This window comes from Athene cunicularia (assembly GCF_003259725.1).
Source record: "Athene cunicularia isolate RWA chromosome 2 unlocalized genomic scaffold, athCun1 chr2_part2, whole genome shotgun sequence".
Taxonomy (NCBI): domain Eukaryota; kingdom Metazoa; phylum Chordata; class Aves; order Strigiformes; family Strigidae; genus Athene; species Athene cunicularia.
Window position 1 is genome coordinate 4,757,493 of NW_020799096.1, and position 26,712 is coordinate 4,784,204.

At 40.0% G+C, this 26,712-nt stretch overlaps 1 protein-coding gene and 1 long non-coding RNA gene across 2 annotated transcripts; one reads left to right on the forward strand and one right to left on the reverse strand.

Moving 5' to 3' along the window:
* Nucleotides 1-4,570: 4,570 nt before the first annotated feature.
* LOC113477543 lies at nucleotides 4,571-15,151 on the forward strand. The gene is made up of 3 exons (XR_003397918.1): nucleotides 4,571-4,582; nucleotides 10,753-10,756; nucleotides 11,119-15,151. It is a non-coding gene; the product is annotated as an uncharacterized LOC113477543 (long non-coding RNA).
* DCLK3 (doublecortin like kinase 3) lies at nucleotides 12,020-26,712 on the reverse strand. The gene is made up of 4 exons (XM_026843898.1): nucleotides 24,829-26,712; nucleotides 17,373-17,505; nucleotides 16,280-16,447; nucleotides 12,020-15,437 (listed from the first exon to the last, which is right to left on the reverse strand). The coding sequence occupies exons 1-4, from the start codon at nucleotides 26,422-26,424 to the stop codon at nucleotides 15,241-15,243; spliced, it is 2,094 nt and encodes a 697-aa protein (XP_026699699.1). The 5' UTR covers nucleotides 26,425-26,712; the 3' UTR covers nucleotides 12,020-15,240.

The window sequence follows — 26,712 nt, forward strand, 5'->3', positions numbered from 1 at the left end:
TTGCAACCACCTTCAAGGTGTCAGCCGTGTTCCCACAGGGACAGCCGAGGGGTCTCACTGGGTGCTGACCCACGCTGTTGGGACATCCCTGCTGGGACCTTCCTATGGGACAGGCACCGTGTGAGCTCCACCGGGGCAGTCCCTCGGGGCCAGCAACGTGAGGGAGGCTTCCCAGGGAAGCAGGAAGAGGGAAGGTGCCTCCTCGGCATGTTTCCCTGGGGAGATTCAGAATAAAAATACCAAATCTCCACACCTGCTGCCCACGGCACCTATGACGTGTGTCCCAAAAGCTACGCCAGTTCACCCAGTCACCCGGTCCTCTCTCGTGCAGAAGTAGGGACATCATCAGAGCTGTCCTCTGGATCGCACTCCCTGCCGAGGGGCTGTCAAGAAGATTCCCAGTTTAAAAACAGTCTTTTTGTTCCCCTCTGGAGACACTGTGAGAAGACGCCTATATTTAAAATGCTTTTTTTCTGGACTTATTTCAAAGTCAGGGGACTTTTCTGCACCCTGAAGAGAAACAGCTGTTCGTGTCAAAGTTCATTTGCCAATTATTGCTGCAGCCAAACCAAAACCTTTACGTGGATCCAATTCCCCTGCAGAGAGGAGCCCCCTGCAGAGCCCGAGTCTCCCCGTTTCTGTGCCAAGAGCACCACCCGGTGGCCTCCCCGGCCACATCTCTCTCTCTCTGTCAGAAACCGTAATAAAGCTAAAACATTTGAAGGGGAAGGAAAATCAGAAGCATAGGGTTGTGTAAAGAGCTCTATGGGTAAGATGGGAAAAATCTCTGTGTGTTTATTCTACGAAACCCAGCCAGTAAATGAGCAATGATCAAAGTCCTGTATTACGGACATCTTCGTGGAAGAGGGAAGAGTCACAGGGTGAGTCTTGCTGGGACGGCTGAACGTGGAGAACTGCAGAAGCTGTGAGAGAGCAAGCTCTGGTCCCACTCATGTCAGGCACTCACCTCTTCCTCCTCCGGCACCTCACCTCCCAGGAGAGCAGCTCTGCTGTTCGTGGGGGGCAAGTACTGAGATGGGGAGTCTAAACAATCTTAGATTGACGGTGCAAGGCCTGCGCAAAAACAAGGGAAGGCGTAAGGGACTGTTCGAAAAAGACATACCAGGTGCTGATAACATTACTAGGCGACTATCTCCTAGCCCAAAGAGAAGTTTCTTATGGTCCTTGAAGTTGTATGTTCCAGCAACAAATCATCCTAGATTCTAGCACAAACTGGCCTGGAGGTTTGGCCAGGGCCCAGGGAAACAACTGAGGCTGCGCAGAACAACGAGGTGAAAAGTTCATCAGCGAGGAAGAGGAAATACTTCATCTATGCGACCCCCGCCTGTAAATCTGCAACCACCGAACAAGGCCAAAGGAGCTCAATACGCAGGCGCAAGGGGAGGAGACCTGATTACCATGAGAAGCGAGGGGAGGGGGGGTAGACTATGTATATGTATAGGCGTTCTATGAATATGCACTATTTTGTAATATATAAGCCGGACAGGAGCTGCAAACGATGCACATACTTGTGGAGGAGCGATCCCCCATGCGCCCAGCGCTGAATAAACATACCCACTTTATAACCCCAAAAGTTATAGAGTGATTTCTCCGCAAAACAAGTACCACCATCCCAGAGGTGTTGCACCGCACAGCAGCGTGCCCCTGCTCCATTGCACAGCTCCCTGGGCCACCAGCGAGCCGAGGCAGGCCCAGTACCACTGGCCTGGGCAGCGATGGGCACTCATTTCCTCTTTTCTACCCACCCTTTACTATCAGTTCACTTCTACACAGGGTGTTTCACAGGCTTACTGCATGTTTCTTGGAAGCTTTGAAGATCTTGGGACCTAAAACTGAGCATTTAAGATGTGCTCATGGGTAGTTTTTCACATATGGCTCCCAGGCTGTGCCTGGAGTTGGGCACTCACTGGGTTCCCTGGAGCACGCTCACCAGAGGAGACCTTCCTGAGCATGGTGGGGTTTCTGTGTGTATCCTCCAGCTGCCCGAAGCAGAAATACATTAAATAATTCAGTCCTGGCAAGGGAGACAGCCTCTTGGGAAATAATTTATACAAGCGTTTTTGTCTGTTAATTGAAATTGTTGGGAAGAAAACAAAAATTCACACTTCTATTAAGATGAAAAAGGAGAGTCTCCACCTAACAAATAATTTCCAGTAGCTATGCCTCAAGACCTATGTGCAAAAGATAAGAAGACTCCAGTACTTTTAATATACTGCTCTAAGGAGTTTTTATAAGAGCTGAATGGATGCAAGGGAAAAATGAAAGAGGTGCAAGAAAGCCACGCTCTGCCTGGCACAGGAGACCTTATCAAGCAGGCAAGAGAACTCACCAGTTACCTGAAGTACTAATAAAAAGACCTCAAAACAGTATGAGCTTGAGGGAAGAAAGGGTCAGGCAGGTCTAATTTGAGAGTGAGCAGCCTACACCAAACACCCGCAAGCTCAGCCTGGCAGCGTGGCACTGGCTGATGTGCAAGCTTGGGTCACCCGACACACCTTTAGCGTGCTAGGTTGTGGCAACCGTGGCAAAAGCATTCAGCCAACTTATGCAGTTCTTCACCTCTTTTTTCTCCTCTCATTTCTCTTTCCTTTCCTGTCCTTTCCATTTTCATTTTCCTGGTGAGTTGAGAAGGAAAGGTTTCTATCATCTGTAACCAGACCAGCTGGCAGGTCATGCAGCCCTAGGTGTGACAAATACTACCAATGTGTGATAAATATATTCAGCATATACTTCTCATGTTTATTTTCTGGATGTCACTTTGCCTAAAAACAGCCACATCATGAGAGGCGGTTTTTTTGCTAAAATACCAAAAGTGCTTTAGTAAAGATAGAATTACCTAAAAGGCTCTTCACTTCAAGAGACACTTCAAGACACTGCAGCACTGTAAACCTTTATCATTTTAGTTAATAGAAATATTCTCTCAAGTGTTTTGTACTGCGAGCAGTATCATTTCTGGGACAAGTCAGCATCACTGGAGAAAATAAATACAAATGCATACAATCATTAGAGTCAACACACGCATGCACATGTTGTGAAACAAAATGTAGTGTCAGGCTTTAGATTCTTAAAATAGCAAGGCCCAATTTTACAGGAAGACACTGAAAAGACGAGCCCACACTAATTTAAAACAGGTAATATTACCTGAGTACACGTTTTTTCCAGGTGTTAGCAGCCATTTGATGAATATCATCATAGATATTTAATCAGAATACAAAAAAAAAATTAAAAAAAAAAATAGGAAGAACCCAAAATTATGTCTCACGCTTAAAGATCTTTGAGAATTTATTCAGATTTTTGTTTTAAGCCACCATTCGTTTGTTCATAAGCAATGGGTGATCACAAAAGTGTTTGCTTTTAAACCATAGTAACATTATTGGATTTTACTTTCACATAAATGTTCTTGATGCCACAATATGTAAAGCCACATTTTCAACAGGTTAATACAGTTTCCTAAGCTGTATCCTTTCCTAAACATACGTTTTCATTTCATGCTGTAACACTTGTCAGCTTGAATCTACAGATACATCTATCTTTCAAAGCCAAATTTGCAGATTCTCACAAAGGATGCAGGTGAGAAGATGGTTTCTCTGCAGCAACTGCAAAAATTTTCCTTGCCACTCACATTCACTGTGTATTTCTGCAAGGACTGTTTTCAGTAGAGAAATTTTGAAGAAAGGCATTGGATTGGTTTTGTTTGTAAGCTGCTGTTTACACCCAGCTTGTACCTCCCCTAGCATTAGAAGAGTCCATCCTGGAGGGTCTCTGGATGCTGTCCCACAGAGGGTATTCTAAACAGTCTTTGTAAACCTCCTTTTTCCTAAAGATCATAGCACTGATCTAAATACTTAGAATCTCATATAAAGTGCCACTAAATCTCAGTTCTCAAAAGTATTTCTCCACCAGCAATGTCCCAAATTATAGAGGTTTGTATGTGCTGCAGCCACACATAAAGGAATGAGACTGGTGCAAATGGGGATGGGCAGGACCCAACCTGGAAAGTGCTTGTATGTTACACATAGCACTGAAATGAGGTGTAGACAGTGAAATAAAATGAAACATGCAATTGAGCTTAGATAGCGATCCCACTGTGGGGGGATCAGCTCAAGCCATTGTTAATAACTGAGAAAATGACAGTAAGTCTACTGGAGACCAGGCCCGGATGCGTATGTCAAAAATATCTCCCAAGCATTTTCTAATTGAAAGCATGAGCCAGCCCCGTCACATCTCTAGAGAACTAACTGTGGAGGGAACAACCTTCAGGTGCAGAAGAAGGGAGTAACCTGTTCTCCAAACCCATTCTGGCCATGAGCAGAAGCAATGAGTTTAGGTTTGGCAAGAGAGGAATTAGGAAACACTTTCTGACACTAAGAAGAGCAAAATACTATTACAGATTGACTGAAAAACATATGGGATCATCTTCTTCAAGCTTGGGATCTTTTTCTTCAAGCTTCTAAAGAACAAGCTAACCAGTTCCCATCAGGAATGCCCACAGGCATCTTACCTTGGAAGTAAATGGTGACCTTCTGAAATGCCTTCTAGTCCCCTGAGAGTCATAGAAAATGTCTCAGGGAAATCACAGCAGATAAGCAACTCTTAGCTACCCCTTTGAGCCTGGGGTTTTCCCTTGGCCACACTTGTCAGCTCAGGTCTCCCATTTGTGACCTTTTTCCCCCTCTCCAGACCTCCACGGCAGACAGCCTGGCCCTGTGGCACAGGGGCTCACAGTGCTGCCTTGTGCAGGCGTGCAGTGTACAGCCCAGGCTGCGGGAAGGGCAAAGGAGGGACCTGAGCACACGAGTCCCATGAGCATCGCACGAAGTCTGGTGGATGTGTTCCAGACTTTATAAAGTCTTCTGATATGAGCTCACCACTGTACCTGGCTGGCTAGGAAAAGCGAGTAATTTTATCTGTTTGTTGTATCCATCGTACATATAATGCTTATAATATGCATTATTAAATGTAGTTATAATTAAAAATTGCCACTTATCATTCAATCTCCAGCTGCCCTTAAACTCATGTGTCCCAGACAGAAAACATTTAATCTTTTGAGTACCACCTACTGGCACTTTAGGGACGAACTACCATTCAACACCACATTAAGAAATGTTTATGCTGGCACATATCAGCCTCATGCAGGTTACACGCTGGCCTCCTGCAACTTGTGAAGCTGTCATTCTCTAGCAAAACAAAAGTCCAGAATAGAGAGTCTGCACAGAGCAGCCTCCCTCAGTCCCTTGCTGCTACTACAGCTCCTTGCTATCACTAGGGGTTTTCTCTTCGCATTTCTGTTGCTGAAATAAACCCAGTTGCAAAAACTGACTTTTTAACTCCAGGTTAATTTAATCCTCTTTGAAGATACTTTGCAACAATGACAGAATAGCTTCTGTCTCCCTGGCTGCTTTTCAAACCACCACCAACAGCTGTCCTTGATGTTCCTTGACAGAGGATTTCCTCTTGCACTCTGTTTCTCTCCACTGTAGAATTCCCCTCCTCAGGCTAACCTTTTTAAAACCAAACTTACTTGGGAGAACCCACCCAATTAGACGTTTAAGTCAATTAGGCTGATTGACAGCAGAATTATGTCTAGCATATTCTTAATTGTGAATGCAAACACTCAGTTGGAATAAATACCTACCTCGTGAGGACTTGCTGAGGCTTAATTAGTTAATGTTTGAGAAGAGCTTTGAACACATGAAGCACTGTACAAGCATTAAATGCTATTCTCACCGTTCCTAGTAGCAGAGGCTTCAAAGTTGGACATGGCAAAGTTGAAGTGGAAGGATTTCAAGGACAGAAGGTGACTCTGACCCAGGGTCACTGGGGACCACTGCTGCGGGAGTGGGAGGACAGGCTGACACCAGGCAAGGCTTTGCTCTAACTAAACGTTGCTGCTGTTCTGTGCTCATGAAGCCTCTCTTGTTCCACAGCAGGATGGCAGCAGCCCCTGACCTCCAGGTCTCCACACCAGAACCTGCCCGAAATCAGTTCAGCTGGCAGGGCAGGTGTGCATCCTGGATCCCATCTGTCCTGCACCCTGTGTTCCATCATTCCTCCCGGGGAGGAATTCAGGTTACTGTGCTCTTATAGAAGGCTTATTGCAAAGCCATTCACTGAGGCATCAAGACACTAATGCCTAATAAACAAACAAGAGCTAAAGTTCATTAAGGCCTTTGAGGATCCCCAGAAGCATCACTGTTATTATTACTAGGTAATACAGATGTAGAAAAGCTTCATGTTAACAAAAAACATCCACACACCTCCGCGATGCAAAGGATCTCTTTCCAAAGAACCATATATAAAGTAAGCATCGCCTTGAAAACCTGAATATAGATACTGTTTAGCAAGTTGTATTTTTCACCAAAAAAGACCACACCCGAGAAGCAGTAAAATAACTAAGTATAATAGCTAATATACCAATGAAAAATATGAATGCTTTTTCAGCATTCATAATTTCACTCAAAACTAATTGAATGACAGTAAATCTGGGTTCCTTGCCAGAATGAAGCTGCTGAATTCTTTGTCTATTCTCTTCCCAGAATCCCTCATACAGGATCTGTCCAGGAGGATACTCTGGATAAATGTTGTTTAACTGTTGGTAAAATCCATAGCAGTCCCATCACTGATTCATTAAAATAATGATCTGATAGTGTTATTTTTGATAGTACATTTTGAATAACATATTTCTTTTTCTGCTACATGGAAATGTAGTAACACTAGCAGATAGCTCCAAGAACTAACACTACAGAAGAGCCAGCACAGAATATAACATTTAGATTGTTAAAACACGTGCATGGAAGCTGCTAAGTGGAAAAGCCTCAAGCAGTAGGTTTGTGCAACTAAAGGGCAAGAGTCTCCATCGTGTACACCATCTCAAAACCATTGAAACACACAGAAACATCAGCAGATCTTTTAATTTCAAAACATACATTTTGGAAACTGCTCATGAAGGAATCTCTGCTGATGGCAAGTACATAGGAGCCAAGATTAATGTCATAAAAATCTGTTTCAATTTTCCTTAAAAATTGGATTAATAACCAGGAGAAAATATTTTAAATGGAGGATGGAATTTTCAAATCTAATTACTGCAAAAGCATAAATCACAGAATTGTCTATGTTGGAAAAGACCTTGAAGATCATCCAGTCCAACCATCCACCCAACATTAACAGTTCCCAACTACATGATACCACTCAGAGCTAAGTCGACCCCACTTACCATTATTTCACAGAAAGTGACAATATAAAACCTTTCTTGGTGGTTTTTAAGATACCACTCTCAGAACTTAAAATAAATAAAAGAAATATTTCACCATAAAAGAAATACAGGATCATTTTCAGTGACCATCACATTCAGTGGTCTGTTTTGGCAATTAGAGAACCAGTTTATTTTCCCTGGTTAAGAGTCTTATCTGCATATCTTTGATCAAGTTTTCCTCATATTTCCTGCAACTGTTCCCCAGGTGAACTGTGTACCTAAACACACGTTTTGAAATATTCTAATTTTACAACCTTAACAGTCATTTGCCATTAATTTATGTGAGGCTTCATCTGTCAGGAGGGGTTTATTATTGTCACATTCTAACATCCAGCTCTATTTGTCCCTTGAACATTAACTGCCTATGAAAGCATTTAAAAATAAGCTTCTTTAAAATTGTGTGGCTGAATAATTGCTCAGAGTTATTTACATGGCGGAGAAATTCTGCTTTTATTTCTTTTAAGGGATTCTCTTCCTGTCCCATTGTTAGGGGTTGTCCATTGTCCAGCTAGTGGTTGTTATAGTGTCTGTTTGGAATCAGTTATCCCCAGACACACAGAAAGAACTGGGGAACCATCACAGGAATGTTGGTCACCAGCATGGGAAAAGACAATTTTTATTTCACTCATAAAGCTTTGTAGACTTGTCCACAGCACTGATTGACTTAAGAAAATAAAGCGTTTTGAAAAAAGTTACATTTTTTTCTTCAGCTTTTTCTCCTCTTGTTTTTCCCCACTTTTTTTTTTTTTCATAATCTTTTTTCTTTCAAATGGTGAGGGGCCACTTTACATTCTCTCTCTCTTTAAGGCACATAGAAATAATACCTTACCAGGACATGTGCTGGCCTTTAGCCAAACAGCCAACATGCTCGCAATTTTAAGGACACAACATAACACTTCCATTCAAAATACTGGTCAGCAATACACCTTTCAACTCATCAGTCATTCTGTGAATATTTTTTTGGCCAGTATGTTATCAGACATGCTGAAATGAATAAAATGTATTTGAACTATTTATTTCCATCCAACAATAGGCACACAGGTTTCTTCTGGGCCTGTTGAATATTAACTTCATATGTTGAAGCATTACAATGTCATTAAAACTGTCAACATTGCAAGTTGGGTAGTTGCAAATGCTTAGGATCACAAAATTGTGCTCTTTTTTAAAATCCAGCAATAAGGTTTGCTTGACAACTGACCATGGTAGTTAATGACCATAGGCTTCCGTTTTTTAGAAAAACAGCCTTCACTGCTGAAATCCTTGACATTAAACATTATCTAAAATGTTTTATGCTGAAATTCTTCATGAGAAATGCCTTCTTACAAGACTGTGGTTGTCAATGACACCTTGAAGGCTTTACCAACTAACACAGCAACAACGATGAAGGAATAACCTTTTGTTTATGATGCACCACATTTTTCCAGTGATTAGAAGGAACACCCCTTATTCAGTCCTGCATCCCTTATCCAATAACACAATCTCAAACACTTTCGGAAGTTGACTGTTGTAGCACCTGCTGCTCCCTAGCAAGGTACTACATGGCTCAGTGTTCTCACAAGGTCAAATATTCTTATTGCTTGAATTGCTGAAACACTTACTATGGGAATAATCCGGAATTCCTCTAAATTTTTAGATAGTCCCAGCAATTTGTTTCAGTTTCTGAATTCAGAAAACAAAATACATTTCCAGTGACAGTTTATCAGAGGTTATCAGAGTTACTTTTTCTGGTTTTCCAATTGCTATGACTATCAAAACAGCTCAAATTTCAAAAGATAAAATTCTGCAAGAATACACCATCTGTTTATAACTCAAGGCAACAGAATGAATCAGTAAATTGGATGATATAAGGGGTCATCTCTTCTTTCCAAAGAAATAGCATGGCAGTGACAACTTTAATGGCCCATTTTTTTAAAAAAAATATTGCTGCACTCTTGACCTCAACTTCTACTGACACAGGAAACACATTTGAATCCCACTCCTAACAGTAAATCATTAAATCAGATTTAATTGTGATTATCATAAAAGTCATTCATTCCTAACAGTCTATACTTATTCTAAGAGCAGTGAGGAGGCTGTGGTCTCTAAGTACCAATATGTAATAAATGAGAGCCTGTACTGATTCTCACTGGCAGCCACTTTATCACATATGCTCACACCCAGAAAATCTATCTCCTTCAAAAACACCATCAATATTAGATGCATTTTTATTTCCATTGCTTCAGCTGATACTGCAGGCCTGCAGGAAAATACCATTTTTAATAACAGAATTGAAATATACACAAGCTACTAAGAAAATGTGTCCTTTGAAAAAGCCACTTTTGCAACCAACTCAACTTCAACTAGAAGGCCTGTTTCAACAAACAAAGCAAATCTTTTTCTAAACAAACTTGAATTTTACAGAGTATGAATTAATGATGGGAGAATTCACTTCTGTGTGCATTAAGCTGCCATGAAGCTAGTTCTGCTTGTCGTGATCACTCTAACATCATAGTAGACATGATTAATGCAGTACAGGGACAAAAATGGTGTTTGAATCTCACCTCCAGTTTTGCAAAGAATTGTGTTGGGTTTGATGGGATTACGTATAGCAGCAAAGAAAAACACACCTGTAAGCAAAGGACTGCAGCATTACAATGGGTCCTTCTAAGTGTAAATGAAGGTGCACACAATACTTAATGAAATTGCAAACCTTTTAAAACAAGCATTTCCCAAATAGAGAAACTGTCAGAAGAAAAAAAAATAAATCTCAAAATACTTGGCCACACAATTGCTTCCCAATTTATTGGAAAGAATACTGACATATAACATCCACGATAGAGTTAACCTTTATTGCAGGGGGAGGCGGGTGGGGAGTAACAACCATTTTTCTGCTGAAGTCTAGAATGTATTTTAATTTAGAAAATTACACCTTCAGCCTAGTTGCAAATAAACCATATTGTAAAACAAACAGTGCCAATATACACTGTCAGCCCAGTTAAAGTGTCCATATTCCTTTTAGGAGCAAGAATGTCAACAGTAGAGAATTGTACAGGTGGAATCAGAGAACGCAGAAAAATGCATGCCCAGCTACATAAAAAGCATTTTCCATATGTTGCTCAAATTAAGAGAAATCTAGGTGACAGAAGAAATGGTAGGAGAGAGATTTCGGATTGATACTTACTTGGGCCTTTTGGGAAGATCAGTTTATAAGCAAATTTTACTATATTCTCAAGCAGACTGAATACTACCTCAAATCTGGATACCTGCAGAAAAGCAAGCAGTCAACTCCACAATTTTCACTCTCACAGTAAGACCATAACCCAAAAGGCCCAAGCTCAGAAAATAACATCCCACTATCCCTCTTTTCACACCACAGATAAAAATTCCAGTAACAAAGATATGGCAAATTGACCTATAATGCCAGTCAGAACAGAGACGGCAGATTTAACGGGGTTTGAGTTCAGCTATTCCACAGAGTAGCTAAACAATCTTAGATTAAGAGGGGTCCCTGAATAAAAGAAGTTAAAGTGTCTCTGCTGTGCTGTCAAGTTTCAATCACAAGTCTCTTGGTCACACATTTTTATATATTAGGCGACTAAAGATACAAGCATGGACCAAATTCCCATTGCTCATTTTAAGGCAGATACGCACTATGCAATGTGAAATGCGAGTATCTTTTACACGCTTTCAGATGCCTAAATACTTTCAAAAATTTTTGTTCAGTTCTTGCACTGGCCCCATTCCTATTTCCCATTTCTAAGGCCAGAATTTCCTGAAGAGATAGATATTAATAATGTGAAAATTTTGTCATCTTTCAGTAATGGGAGTCATCTGAGGGGAGAAGTTAGATGACAGGCAGATAACAGAGGTGAGGTCTAGGATCAATGAAATGTAATAGCATACACGAAAGTGAAGATGTTGATCTTGGTAGACAAATGGAGGGGGATATCCAGAGATCACTTCATCTTTAGACAGTGGAAAGTGTACCACTGGAGAGTTACTACTTGGTTTGTCAGTCACAGGCAGTCACTAAAAGCTTGAACTTTAGGTTCAGAAACACCTAACAGTCACAAAGCTATGAACATTGTTTTTCAAGGATGCTTGAAATGAATGATCAAAATGCTCAGTAGGACTCTTCGGCTGATCTCTGGAAGAAGCACATCCTTACATAGACCCCAACTATCCTACAGTGACCACTTCTGTCACTACTGTAGTTGGAAAGCCTTGACTGTGATTTTAAGTGCTGACCCAGCAATGAAATAATAAAAAAACCCCAACAACTCTAACTATGAGACATGCGTGTCACTAGGAAATTAAATATTGATGGCCCAATTCTATGTTTGGTGCCTCAAAAATCTGAGAAGTCTTACAGTTAGGGCATGAAAATCTGAGAGTATGATTAAAAACTGTAACCAGTTAGAGAATAGCCATGTTTATGGTTAAAGATAACAGAGAATCAGGGTCTCTGATTTCTAAAGAGAGAAAAAATTGGAATAGTCAATACCTGATACTAATGAAATAATCCTGGGATGAAAAGAACCCAGTCAGGATCTTTGGTTGTGAGACAGGAATCAACCAACACCTTTAAGAGGCATGAAAGGATTCCTACCCAGCTGATTTGCAAAAGCTTGCAGGAAAAAAACAAGTTCTTCCCTTCTCTTGCCTTAGACCTAGCAAATCTTCTGTAAGTGGATATTTTCTATTGAGGTCTGCAATATGAATTCCACATTTTGCACTTTGTTTGTTTGTTTGTTTGTTTGTTTTTTGGGGGGGTGTTGTTTGAGGTTTTTTTGGTATATTCTGACTTTCTTCATTGTAATTATCTAAAGAGCTAGGAACACCATAGCTTGTTTTACTTTCAGTGGAATATATGGCCATGTGAGAGTCTAAACCACAAAAATTTAATGAAGGGCAAGGAGGGATATTTCTTCTTCCTAGCAAATCAGCAAGAACCTGCTCTCTGTGAGACTTTAATCTTCCACAACTTTGAGCTTCTTCAGACCTCCTGTAGACAATGGAAGCAATCAAGAAATGAAAGCATAAGGGGAAGATGACTCCAGAACCCAGGGAAGACAGTAATCACTAGAAAAATCTCAGGAAAGGAAATAAGAACAGCAAAAATCCTCACCTCTAGAGTATGAATTTTGTTTAGAAACTGTCTAACAGAGGGATAAAGATCAGGTCTGTGTTGGAATATCATACACTGGGAAAAGATCGAGAAAAGACAGTAAGAGATGAGGGAACCTCTTTGAGACCAATAAGGGGTTTTCACCATTTTTTTTGTCTGAGACCTCTCTAATCCTTTAACCTTCAGCATCAGCATCAATGCTTGAGGCTGAGCTCTCCAGAATTGTATGTGTTCTCACTGCTTCAAGCAACTTAAACCATAAAAGACTAGAGACATGGACCCCTTAAGAGTAGCATGGGGGCAGAGCAAGAACACTGGAAGCAATGGGAGAAAAGAAGCAGTATCTAAATAGGAGAGAAAAAGAAAGAAGCAAAAACCCTGAGAAGCACCTGGAAGCTTTCACAGCCTCCAACCTGAAGGAGGGCATAATGCCACATGTCTATTAACAACACCAACAAACCAGTCCCTCAGCGCTGCCACAGCAGTGTCTGTACTTACAGATGCAATGCAGTGACAGTACACAGCACAGCCATGTTTAGTCTGTCTGGGACCCAGAGAACTTGAGAGAAAAATGAAATATTTGAAAAAACTCTACATTTATATTCATTACAAGCAAATTCTCTTATCTTCTGCACTATGAATAAGGCTGTAGACAGGTTCTTAAAGGTGAAAAAGGCAACTTGTAGCACAATCTCCAAACTGTCAGATTCATTGCTGATAAAATATTATTTTTGCCACTTCAAACTTTATTCCTAAATGGCTATATTAAAAATAAAATAATTACAAAATATAATATTGCAAGTCAGAAACTATTTTTCCACAGTTTCCTATCCAAAATAGACTTAAATTAACAGAGAAGTTATTACTAGTACTCAAAGACCACATAATGCTTTTTAGAATATTAGGTTACACATAGCCTTAACTCAGGAAAGCACTTAAAAAGGGAAAAAAGAAAGTCTTCCTGACTCAGGGCCTCTAAAGCAGAGGTATAACATATCATATATCTACTATTTGGGCATACAGTAAAGATTTGACTGGTTTGTTTCACAAATTCTTGAACTCCACAGAAAGTCTTATTCCAGCATATATTAAAAATAAGCCAGTTCAAATGAAAGTGCAATTCTTCTTTAAAAGTCAAGTTGTCTCTACTTTCATATATCATTCTTGTAGCAAAACAGTCACAAGTTGAAACAGAAACATGATGACAATACTCCATACTTTTTGGTAATTCAGTAAGTTCACAGAAAATACTAGCACTCACCAAAAATAATATTCTGGTTCATATAGCGATTAAAATGCTCTATCGATTCTGAAATGCTTCTGACATTTCTCATTATGAAATACACAGGCAGAGCAGCAGCTCTGCAATTTAAAATACCCTCATTCATTTCTAAAAGCTAAGAATTCAATGCTAATACCACTGATGTTTTAACATCAATATTATTTGCTAGTACATGTAACTCATGAATAAAGCATTATAAAACAGACAACTCAAGTGCTTTCTGGATTTGGTTAGTTAACCAAAAATTCTGAGATTCAAATGTTGTTCTAGGTCATGGCCCTTCTCAGGACTGTATTTTTTCCCCTCAGGATTTCTTTAAAACTGCATCCAATCAAATTATAAAAAAACCATGCAATGAAGCATCTGACACTTCCCCTGGGAGACCTTTCCATTGCAAACAAGTTGTTTTTCCTCAAGTTGAATTTTAATGTAATTTCATCCCATTGCCCATTCTCATGGAAGCAAGGCGAGAGTCCCCAGGGAAGGCAACAAGGAAAAAAACCCCAAACAATTGTTAAACTACACTGCAAAAGCATATAAAAGCAATTTAGCTATGAAGTGTGTTGATGAAAGGGGAACCGAGGATTAACTGAAGTCACAGAAGCAGCCTCCCAGCTTTCTATTTTCCATCAGCATGGAAGAGTCACAGATGTATGTGGATGGCTTCTAAGAAAAAATCAGTATGAAAAAAAGCTTATCATTCCATAAATACACCTTTGGGAAAAGAACTGAAGTTGCCTTAGAATTGTTTAACTTCTGCTTCCCAGAGTAGGAAAAAGAGCTCTTTGAAAGTTATTATTACAGTCTTGAAAAGGTATCAGCCATGATATCTTCCCACTTCTTCTCATAAACAAATGAAACTACCATACTACACGGCACCACCGTTGTTTAACAGAAACATTGTACCATCTACTACCCTGTCCCTGAAAACATCCAAAGAAAGATGTTGCCAAGGGAGTTATCATAAAATATCTGATTTAGTCTATAAGGATTTTTATTCCCTCACAATTTAATAAATAGTATCTTGCTGTTTAACATATCCTACAGTTAAAGAATATATTTACTTTTTTTTTTATTATTATTCCTTCACCTTCTCCACTGCTAGCAGGAATTGGTGAAAAAACAGTTTAGAGAATTAGTGCAGGATGTGTATGCAGACAGCTATTTTGAAAACATTATAAATACAAAACATTATAAACAAAAAACTCCTGGAAGATATCATACAAAACAAGACAAGAGTCATCACTAGGGTCAGCCACAGAAGCAAACATTTGTCATCTAAATCAGATAAATGTTTTGTAATGTAAAAATCCAAATCAGTATTTAACGAAAAATAATAGATACCCTCCAGGAAATATCTAGTCCCCACTGCTGTCAACATAGAGACTCCTAAGAAACATCAGAGGGAAGTGGATATGAACTTAATCTCTGTCCTTCAGAATCTCAGAATAAAAAAAAAAAAAAAAGGGCATGGCGATAGCCAGCAACAGCTATACACTAAAGGACCAATTCATTTGGAAAAGAAAACATAAACTTGGTTAAACAAGAAAAGGAAGACTAAACAAGCTTGAAGAGATTTCATGAGCCCTCATCAGCAACTTCCTTTCGGCGCTGGGCCCGGAAATGACGCTCAATGTTTATTGTCACTTCTCTCTGCAAATTTCTGCTGTTAGTTTTTCCAGCTGTTCTGATCCAAGGGTGCTGAAGTACTTGTCGTGCTGTGTAGCGCTTATGGGGATCCACTATCAACAGCCTGGTTATGAGGTCTTTTGCTGCTATTATAAAAGAAAGAAAAGGAGAAAAGGATAAAGGGGAAAAGAACAGTGACATGATGCTGCTGACAGTTATACCTACATAAAATGCCCTTCTTATTTTTTCTTATTAGTTTTACCATAATGACTTTTGTGACAATCCCCAGGAGATATTCTAACAACTGGATTTAGAACTAGTGATAGGAGATGTTAAATCTCCAAGCATATCTTTTACTGATACCATTCTCCCATTCAGAAAGAGAGAAGAAAGTGAAGGGAATTTTATCTTGAAAGCAGGCTGAAGGCATCAGGCTAGGTGTTCAGTTTCACAGGAATTAACATTGGGTATCTCATCCCTCAAGGAGTATGTTGTTGAGCATGTTCTTTAAAAGATGGTATAAAGGAGAGAGAGGTTTTAGGATTTCTGATTTTGAAGAGTGCACAAAAGACACTGTACTAATCTGTGAGAAGGAAAAAATTACCCAGTGCAGAACCCATCTGTGTTCTGCAGAGCAAGGATTTCTTTCTCAGCTTTTGAGATTTCTGCATACATCTTTACCACCTAACATAACCCTGGAGATTATTTTGGTACCTTTTTCTACAGAGGCAATTCATATAAGCAAGGTAAAGAAAACCTTGCTCTTCCCTCAGAAAGGAAACAACCAATTAAATCAATCAAACCTAATAGGCAGATTCACAGCCATTGATGCTACCAGAGGACCAAATTCACATTGAAAGAAAACACAGGATCAGAGAAAAGAAATCTTAAGTTCATTGAGCTTGCTGTCCCAAACAAAATAGAATTCCTCTCACTCCAGGGAAGAAGTCTGTCACTTCTCAGATCTGCCACATATACTGAATCTTACCTGCAGAAATATTATCCCAATATGGAGAAAGGAATTCATAGTGACCCAGCTGTATGATCTGAAACAGTTCTTCCTGATCACGTTCCTGACTGCGAAAAGGGGGAAAACCGCAGAGCAGAATATAAAGGATCACACCGGCTGCCCACATATCTACTTCGAGCCCATAGCCTAAGGAAGAAAAGACAAACCAACAGTCCTGTTTTAGAAAGAAAACTCACAACTGGTAAGGAACTTTTGGGGTTTTTTTCATTCTATTTTCCAAGAAACACAGAAGCTCTGCTCAGTTTCTCAAAAAGTTGAGGTCAGCAAAAGAATACGTGTCTGGTACACCACACTTAGAAGCTGAGCTGCTCTGCCTGTTAATAACTACAGCTCTCACAAAGTGCCTCTCTTCTTCGACATGTTTCTAAAATACTGTCTCACAAGGCCAGCGTCAATTGGAGACTAATTGAGAAAACACAGCATATATTTCTAAAATAGCTCTCCTCAGATTCCCTTCAAAAAATCACTAAGAGAGTGCCAAGTTTCCATTGAAATTGGAAATAACTGGAGATGTGCAACCCAGCTCCACAGAACAAAAACCAGAAATAGCTTTGCTTGAGTCATCAACAGAACTGACTCCTTTCCAGGTCTGAATCTTTTTGGATGTGAAATCTCTAAAATTTCTTCTGATGCAAAACATGTTTTGGCTTGTTATGTAAGTTTAATGCACATGTTTACAATGTTTTTGCATTGTTAGGGGCCTTGGAAAGTTGTTTGAGTTACAGTCATGAAATGGGGCTGACTACCCTCAGGTTGTCACATGAACTTTTGCTCATTTCCCCACTTTGTTACCATCTATGATATTTTATGGCTTGTCTGCTTGGAAATCAGTGTTCTATTACCATAGACATTAATAATGCAGACATGATGGATGTCATGCTTGTGTTTGTCAAAATCTTAAAGGTTTCCTTTCCTTTCACAGATTGCACTGCTAGCCAACCTCCTACCCTGCAAAGACATCAGTAGGTTGAAACATTCTGGAATATTTCCATGATTAGAAAGTTCAGGGTAATTGTATGATTTATGACAAATTATAAGTATATACACTCACCCTTCTCAGCAAGTATTTCAGGGGCAACATACGTTGGTGTTCCACACACAGTAAATATGGGCTTCGTAACCTGCTTTGCAAGGCCAAAATCTGCTAGTTTCAGTGTAGTAGATTTATCTGCATTATGCTGAACCTATACTCAATGAAAAATAAATATATTTAATCCTGATGCATTTTAAAAGAGCAAAACATAAAGGAAGTAGTTAACAATAAACAGGAAAAAGCTCTAAAAAAAGTGCCTTCAAGTAAAGCAACATCAAATGGAAACAGCATTTTGATAAACAGTATTCAGAAAGTGTTTTTTTCCCCCCATATACTAAGAGAGTGCAGATATTTAAGAGGACAAGCAATAACAGAAAAAGAAAACTTTGTTGTACAAACTCTGGTACACTGTACTTTCCAAGAAATGAAAAGAAGGAAGAAAAAAATAACCAAGAGTCAATGAAATATTATTTCCTCTTGGCAAAGTAAACTCTCCTTTTCCCCTAGGAAAGCAAAGAATGCTAATGCTGTGGGTGCCTTTATGCTTAAATGCAATATTCCCAGATAAACTACTGACTTTACAGCATTACTTGAAAAGCACATCTCCATCATACTGGCTTAATAAAAAACCCAACCAACCAACCAACAGCTTTACTTCCTTTGCAAATTGCTTTGCTACTCTACCTGTTGCCCTGAAAATAAATGAGTCACAGTCATAACATAGTAAGAGTTGGAGAAACGGATCCATGCAGAATGTCTTCCTAAATGGGTCTTTTCAGCAGTTCTCATCTCCTACATCCACCTGGCAAAGGATTAAATCACTTCTTCCTATTCTAATTTTGTAAGCATGGGTCTACATTTGTTATGAATTAGTTAATGAAACATTAAGAAACAAAATACGTCAATGCCATAGACAGCGGGATCAAGTGCACCCTCAGCAAGTTTGCAGACAACACCATGCTGAGTGGTGCAGTTGACACACCTGAGGGATGGGATGTCATCCAGAGGGACCTGGATAATCTCTAGAAGTGGGCCCATGTGAACCTTCTGAGGTTCAACTGGGCAATCCCCAGTACCAATACAGACTGGGAAATGAAGAGATTGAGAGCAGCCCTCAGGAGAAAGACCTGGGGATACTAGTGGACAAAAAATTGGACATGACCTGACAATGTGTACTTCTAACCCAGAAATCCAACCATATCCTGGGCTGCATAAAAAGAAGTGTGGTCAGAAGCTCAAAGGAGATGATTCTGCCCCTCTGCTCTGCTCTGCTCTCATGACACCCCACCTGCAGTACTGCGTCCAGCTCTGGGATCATCAGTTCAGGAAACACATGGGCCTGTTGGAGCAGATCCAGAGGAGAAACACAAAAAATGAGCAGAGGGATGGAACACCTCTTCTACGAGAAAAGGCTGAGCTAGTAGAGGTTGTTCAGCTGGGGAGACTTTCACTGCAGCCTTTCAATGCTTAAAGGGACAGGCTTTTTAGTAGGGCCTGTACCAATAAGACAAGGGATAATGGTTTTAAACTGAAGGAGGTAGATTCAGACTAGATACAAGGAAGAAATTTTTTATGATGAGGCTTGTGAAACACTGGAACAGCTTTCTTTCCCAGAGAGGTGGTTGGTGCCCCATCCCTGGAAACATTCAAGGCCAGGTTGGATGGGGCTCTGAATAACCTGATCGAGTTAAAGATGTCCCTGTTCATTTCAAGGGGGGTTGGACTAGATGATGCTTAAAAATCCTTTCCAACCCAAGTTAGTGTATGATTCATTTTTCAAAGGCTAAATCGTGAAGAATGTAGTATTCTTAATACAGGTGACTGATACTCAAATATTCTTTAAAAGGTAAAAAAATGTCATGAATTTGCTTTAGATTAAATGGTCTGTCTCTGGAACTATGGGGAACACACTGGCAGCTAAAATGTCTACAAGAATGCCAAGGAAATCTGGACTCCAGTTTTCAATGGACAAACTGTAGTATAATGGGACAGGTATCCTCCATCTTTAACACCTCATGCTTTGCCATCAGACAGTGCTTAAGAAAGCCAAATTTAAGATGGTCTTTCTTACAAGACAACCAAGGGCACAGAGGAGACAAAATTTGCTCTCTTACATTTCAGCTGACTAATCCCTGTTTACAATCATTATAGAAACTATAAGCACTCACACAATTTTGATTAAGCAAAAAGGTTTTGATTATTTTATTTTTTTAAGAAAAAAATGAATTTCAAAATAATACATTATAACCTACTAATCCATTTTTATCTTCTTATAGAAAATATAAGCACTTGTCTAACTTTAAGTAATACATTTTGGGGTTTTTTTTGTTTTTCTAAGAAAAAATATTTTAGTATGAAACTGAAAATAAAGTTTACAACAACCATGTAGTCATAACTTCTGCAGAAGAAAGCTGAAATGCCTTAGCTATTTTCTCTTATTACATTAATCAACCTCATGATGATTTTTTGCCATGATGCACTGTGGACACAGCTGACGAAACTGAAAAATAAATTACAATGGTAACACATTCTAGAGCTGCATCTATTCACAGGAATTATATTCTAACAATAGAAGTAATAGTGGTAGAAGGCCACAAAAACTCACAACTGAAATATTCAATTTTATACGTACTATGAAAATATGAGCAGGAGCTTTTAAAATCATATAAGAAACTTATGTCATGCAGAATTTCAACTAATATCTTGCATGCTACTGTACTAAGACAATAATACTGAACTGTCTATATAAATTTTTAGAAACCAGCAGGGGGGTGGGGAGGGTGGAGAACACACCGGTCTTAATCCCAATCCCAAAATCAGCAGGAAATGTATTGCTTTGTAAAATAAACTGTTGCACATTTTCTTTTATCAGGACACCAGACTCCTAATCTCTCATCGCAGCACAAGGTGGCAACACTGCACCATCTGTTCTTCCAGGACAAAACCACTGAGCTTTTATTTTACTTAACAATGGAACAGGTAGGAACAGCATGCACCATGTGTATATTTTGACAGCTTTGTGACAGTCATTTCAAAGACAGCATGTAACCTGTCAGCATGCATGAACACCTCAGCATCTTCACTGGCACTATGCTCAGAACAAATCAAAGTCAGCTCGGGCAGAGTGAGCATTCCCTTCATCACCAAATTTGTACTCTCCAGTCTACCTTCCGTCACCTGGTACGACCTGGAGCATGCAAATATGCTTCACTCTAAAAACAAAAGCTTCTCAGGTTGCTTTTATTCCTTCCTGAGGCCAGACTACTCAGCAGTATCACAGAAACATATAACCTGTACAAGAGAAACCTAGCCTCTGACATCTACAGTATGTCCTCTGTGAAATGGTGAGAACAAAGCAAAAATGGTTACGTTAAATTAATATATTAATATTACTGTGACACCTAAGAGACAGCTATTACTGTTTCTGCATTTAAGACTACAAAGAGTGGTTCCAAAAGTCCATTTAAAAGTGTTGCCTTGTCTTACCTGCCTATAGAGACGAGATATGGAAGACCAATATTCAGTACGTTTTCTATAGACGGACATTTTAGGCCATACAACTACTTTGGTAGTTCAACTGCAAGGGAAGCCAGTATCTAGTAGTCTTCAACTGAAGATAGTCAGAATTGCTCACTACTCTCAAATACAGATGCCATAGCAGGGTATTAGAATACTATCTGGAGATTTCTAGGTATCCCAGCCATACATCCAGAAGATAATAATACACAAATACAAAGCCAAGTTCATCTTCAAAGAAGGGAGAAATTGATCTTTTCCTTTTCTCCTGTCTGTTGATGACTCCCAGAACTTCATGCTCTTGTTTGTTTACACATCTATTCATAACTACCTTGTGAAATCCATCAGTGTGTTTAAGATGATGATTTATAGCATTAATATTTCTCTGTATGCTATTATATATATGGCAGCAAACACTTTTCTTATAGACATCATGAAAGCAAGCTAGCCCATGGGACGTTTTGTATGTTAGAAATAGATAGATCTAAAGAAAAAATACTGCTTACATGTTTGAGTTTCAGACAACCCTTGCTGCTAGCTAGAAGAATCTCTATGAAAAGTCTTACAGAAAATTCCCTGTCTAGGTTTATCGTACTGAAAGCTCTATAGACAACTAATTGGTGAAATAGGATTTTAGCTCAAATGCACTCCAAAATCTCTGACAGTGCTTTGTGTATATGTAAATAGTGTCATAAAAGGAAAGTTAAAGGACAGAAAGGCTATACTTGAAATTCTCATATATATGAAAACTTGAGAAAGAGGGCAGGAAAAAAGCTCAAACACATAAGCAGCTATAACACTTCTCTTATTTATGAAGCTGAATGCTAAATAATTACCCTGTTAGTATGTTTGGGAAGCATATGAGAAGATGAGTATAGAATCAGAAACACAACCCTCCCTCTTCCTTCCCCCTAAAAGAGAGCAAGGAGGTCACTTTGTGTCTTTTACAGCTATAACCTGGAAAAACACCGTCTACACTTTGAAATTAATTTCTCACTCACAAGTCAAGAAATGCCAGCACCTGTAGAATTAATCAGTCCCTTAGCCAAAAACCTTGCCAGGCAATTCTGCTGGTAGCATTAAAGAAGTGACTGGCTTATTTTGTGGGACCAAACACACCATATTGCTCATCCTTGGTAGCAAAGGTTTTCTTGCTGAACACCTAGTCCTAAATGAGGTGATTCTGTTAGCAGATGGGAGGGAGTCAGAGCAGCTGTCTTCACACCAGCTGTCAAGCAGATTTTGTTTCTGTAGCGCAAGTCACCACCCTTCTGCCTCACAGCTATGCTGCAAGGAGTCTGATCATTGTGGGCACACACAGTAGTGAAAGAGGGAGGGGGAAACAGAAAAGGATGGTAGTGAACTGTTATAGAAGATTATAACTAGAGGACAGTTCCATAAGAGGAACAGTTGTGCAGTGAACTAATAATTAAACTAGGTTTCCTACTCTGTCCTGTGTCAATGATTTTAAACTATACTAGACATCAAAGTGTATTTCCACCTTTTCCTCTGTAAGGACAGAAACAGCTTTCCTTCTTTCCCCAGCTGCTTATTTTTGTGAAACATATGGAAATTTTTTTTTTCCCCCAGTTTGCTGCTTCTCTGTCAACTCTGATGGAAATTAGCCAGTACATTCAAAAGTCATTAGATTCTCACACAAAGCAGGTTTACAGTAAATAAACGTATTTCCTTTGTAAAACAGACCGAGGATCTTTTCTCTTCCATCTCCCATTTGCTGAAAAGGGTTAGAGAAAAAACTCTTGACAAGAAAAAGAAAGGACAAGATTCACCTGACCAAAGGAAGACCCCAAGGTAGGACAAACAAGTCAACACCTAAAAGTACATACCTATTTCTGTCCTCTGTGTACAAAGTCTAGGGAGACTAAATCAGACTTAAACACCTGCTGTGCAGGAATCTGAAGTGAAGCAAGATGTATCCCACAGCCAGGATGCCAGCACTATGCTTCCTCTCCTGAAGGATTCCCCCAGCCCCTGACCCACCAACAGGAAGATGAACCCATGAAATTAGCTTCAATCCTGTTTGTTATTGTTCAGCACTGACTGATGTTAAGAGGAGTGGTTAGCTCTCCTTCCTGCTCTGCTGCTACTGCTCCAGTCACTCTGAGGAGACAGACTCAGCACATTAAAAAGTTAGAAAAGTCAGAATCTTGCTTAAATGGCCTGTATTTATAGGGTTGTTTATTAGATAGCACATGAGCTATCCAGCGCTATCAAGTGCTTATAAACTCATCTGGTTTGTTGAACAGACTTAACTTTTCAACAGGATGCTTTACGTAAACAATATCTAATACAGGTGTTCACAGCCAATTAGCAGCAAGGTGAAAACGGAACAGGTACAATCTGCTTTCCCTTAGGGTTTGGGTAACACTGATCTCATATGACAAAATACCTACAAGCTGGGGGCCAGTCTGTCCTTGAAAAATATTTTCTGTCAGAATGGGCAACATGATTATTTCAGTGCTACACAACTATGTCACTGCCCGGCAATCTCTGGGCATTTTTCAGTGCTGTGAACTAAATGTGGAAACAACCTGAACAGACCTGTATCTTGCCTCTCTTTACTTACCTGCATCACTGTGATGATTACATATTATAGAGGGAAATGAAACATCTGGTCTCAGGTGTTTCACACGCACTAGCTTATTTTCAACAAATAAGAAGGAGTGGAGGCTGGGTCATAACTGAAAACCAGCTTCTGGAAAACGCTCTGCAGTTCTAAGTGGAGCTTTGTTCTAATGGCAAAACAAAGCATGAAGGCAGGGCCTACAAGCCTACTTCTTGCAAACAAGCCACTTGCACTCACCGTCATTTATTTACACACAAGTGTTTTCATCGAACTGAGCAGGATACATAGCAAGACCCAGTATAGATGTTATTGGTTAGTCAAAAGGTTTGGGAGCAAACTGTTCAGGCCCAGCCTTGTTCAACCTCTGCAACAGGCTACACCTGATGCTTTTCTCCAGAAATACACACTGATTTCTTCCCAAAATTAATTCCCTTAAAGAACTGAATGGCACATAGGACTAAATCATCTACTACCTTTTTTTTCTCGCTATGATCTTCCACCAGCAGATCAAATCTGATTTGTTAGAGACTGGCAAATATTTGGTATCTCTCTATTAGGAAATGTGGAACCCTAGTACAAGACAATTAGCAAGGGAAAGTTGCTTACTGTTACTGTTCTACAATGGGTGTCTTGTCAAGTGTCAATACTGTAAACATTTCTATGCACATTCACACATGTGAGTAACTCTGTTGACTTCCGTGCTGGATGCAAAGAATGTAGCCTCAGAAATGTGATGGAAAAAAGAACTATTCTCTTTGGCATGAAGTTAGTATTTGAGCTGACTTTAGAGCTGTGTTTCACCGAAACACTCATATTTTGCTGTCAGATTATTTCAAACAACTGCATCATACTTCTGCTCCTAAGAAAATAAATTGTCACAAGACAGCAATCACTACAGTAGAGGACTAGCACAGCAGTCTGCAGGATGTGTGACTGCAGTAGACAAGAAGTCCACTAAATAAATAAGATAAATTAGCAATTTTAATAAATTTTGGTCTGCAGGAGATGCTTTATGATTCAGTTCATTCTTTTGGAAAAAAAAAAAAAATCATTCTTGCATACCTAAAAGTCAGATGCTAAGTAACAGACCTGTTTTCCAGAAAACATACAAATGCTCACTACCCCTGAAAGACAGGTCATTTTTGTCTGAATTTCTACCTGCAAGCACTGCTATCTGCAATGCACAGCAGATCTACGTGAAGTAAACTCTAATGGTAATTTCACTTGTAAAATTGTACCCATTTTTCCAAACAGTCCTGCCACAGTGCAATATCTCTGCATAGTATTTGCTTAAAAATATTCAAGGATCAATAACTAAAAGGAAAATAAACTCAACTCCTGCACATGTGCAATGTGTTTGCCCATACTTACCAAAAGATTCTCTGGTTTGAGGTCCCTGTGGACGATGTTCTTGCTGTGAATATAAACCAGTGCTTCACACAGGTCAGTGATCATGACAGCAGCATCATGCTCTGTGAACTTCACACTTTCTATGATTGCATCAAATAAGTCCCCTCCTGGGACATACTCTAGGATAAGGTAGATCTCAGCTTCTGTCTCATACACTTCAATTAAGCTTACTATATTGGGATGAGAGAGACTCCTGATGATCAGAATTTCACTTTCCATCATGTCCTCTTTCCCCTTCAGCTTGGATTTATCAACAATTTTCATGGCATAGATCTGATTGGTATCACAGTGGCGACATTCCTTCACCACTGCAAAGTTCCCATCCCCAATAGTTCTGCCAATCTCATAGTGTTTTTCCACATCGGTCCTGTTTTTAATGGCATACCTACGACTTGTGTTTTCCAATCCCTGAGCCTTGTTTTCTTCTTTATTCACTCTGCGGTCCCCTGTTTTTTCTCGTCGTGTCATGTCACTCTCTCTACATGTGATATTCCCCTCTCTTCTGGCACTCTCTTCTTTAGACCTTTGCCCCTCTCTGCCCTCCCTATGTGTTTTAGATGGTTTCTCAGCATCCCTTGGAGTGTCCTTCTTTAGCCAACCACTTTGGTTCATTACACAGCTACTTCCATTCTCTTCCTTTGCTTCATGAGTCAGCTGCAGCCCCTCTACAGCATTCTTCTTGATTTTTATTACTTCCTTCCCATGGTTTTCATGTTTCTCCACATCCCTTTCCTTCTCAATGCTCCTTTTATGCTTCTCCAGCCCTTCATTAACATTCCTGTGTAGGGGCTTCCACGTCCTCCTACAGCCACTATCTTTCCAACCAACTTCCTCGCCTTCCAGACAAGTTTCTGAGGATTTTCGGCAATTCCTGATTTTTGCATTTCTTTCTACATGGTACCTCTGACATGCGCCTGAGTTCAGATCTCTGTTCTCAAATGAGGCCTCAGCCTGCCTTTCCCTTTGTAACTTTTGCCTGGCCTGCCTTTCCTGTTCACACTTCTCACACCTCACCACCTCCTCTGAACTCTCTTCTAATCCATCCTCAGAACTCCTCTCATGGTTAAGGTATCTCTCGCTTTCTCGGGTTTTTCTAGAAGTCTTCACTCCTTGCTCGCTACCCCAGCTCTCTCTAGTCCACTTTTTTTTGGTTCTCATTTTTTCCTCATGCTTTGTTTTGGCTTGACTTTTTCCTTCATGTCCAGCTACCAGTTTGGGAGACATGCTATTGCTGCAGTTCTTGGTAATTTCGGTCTCATCAAAGCCACTGTCCACTTTTGAAGCCTTGTCATACAGCCTGCTCTTCAGTTTTTGGGACTGCTCCTCATTCTGCTGAATGGCAGCACTGGCAGCATAAGGATTTTCAGGATAAAGTTCTTGTAACACCACTTCCAGGTTCTTCAAAGTGAGGGGCTCCCTGCCCATAGCTATGAATGCATCACCTTCCCTGAAGAAGTCAGAAACACTTCGGATTTCTCTCCCTCTCAGATTATAAAGCTTTCTCACACGGTCATTCTTCCAGCGTGGAAATCCCAGAGCTTCCGAAATGTCAGCCATCAGCTGTTCAAAGGTCTGGACTGATCTCCTGTTGAGAAGCAATGTTATCCTTCTGAGTGTGCGCCCACCAGGTTTCACCACTGTAATAATCCTTGGCTTCACAGGACTGTGATCTGAATGTATTGTGTGAAAACCATTGCGGGGATTAAAAAATGGGGACCTATGACTGCTTTCACTCAAACATGGTTTTCCATAGTTTCCATGACCAATGGGAGGACAAGTCCCTTGTAGCTTCCTTTCTTTTACTTTTGAGCTTGAATTGTGTGATGAATGGTCAAACAATCCTCG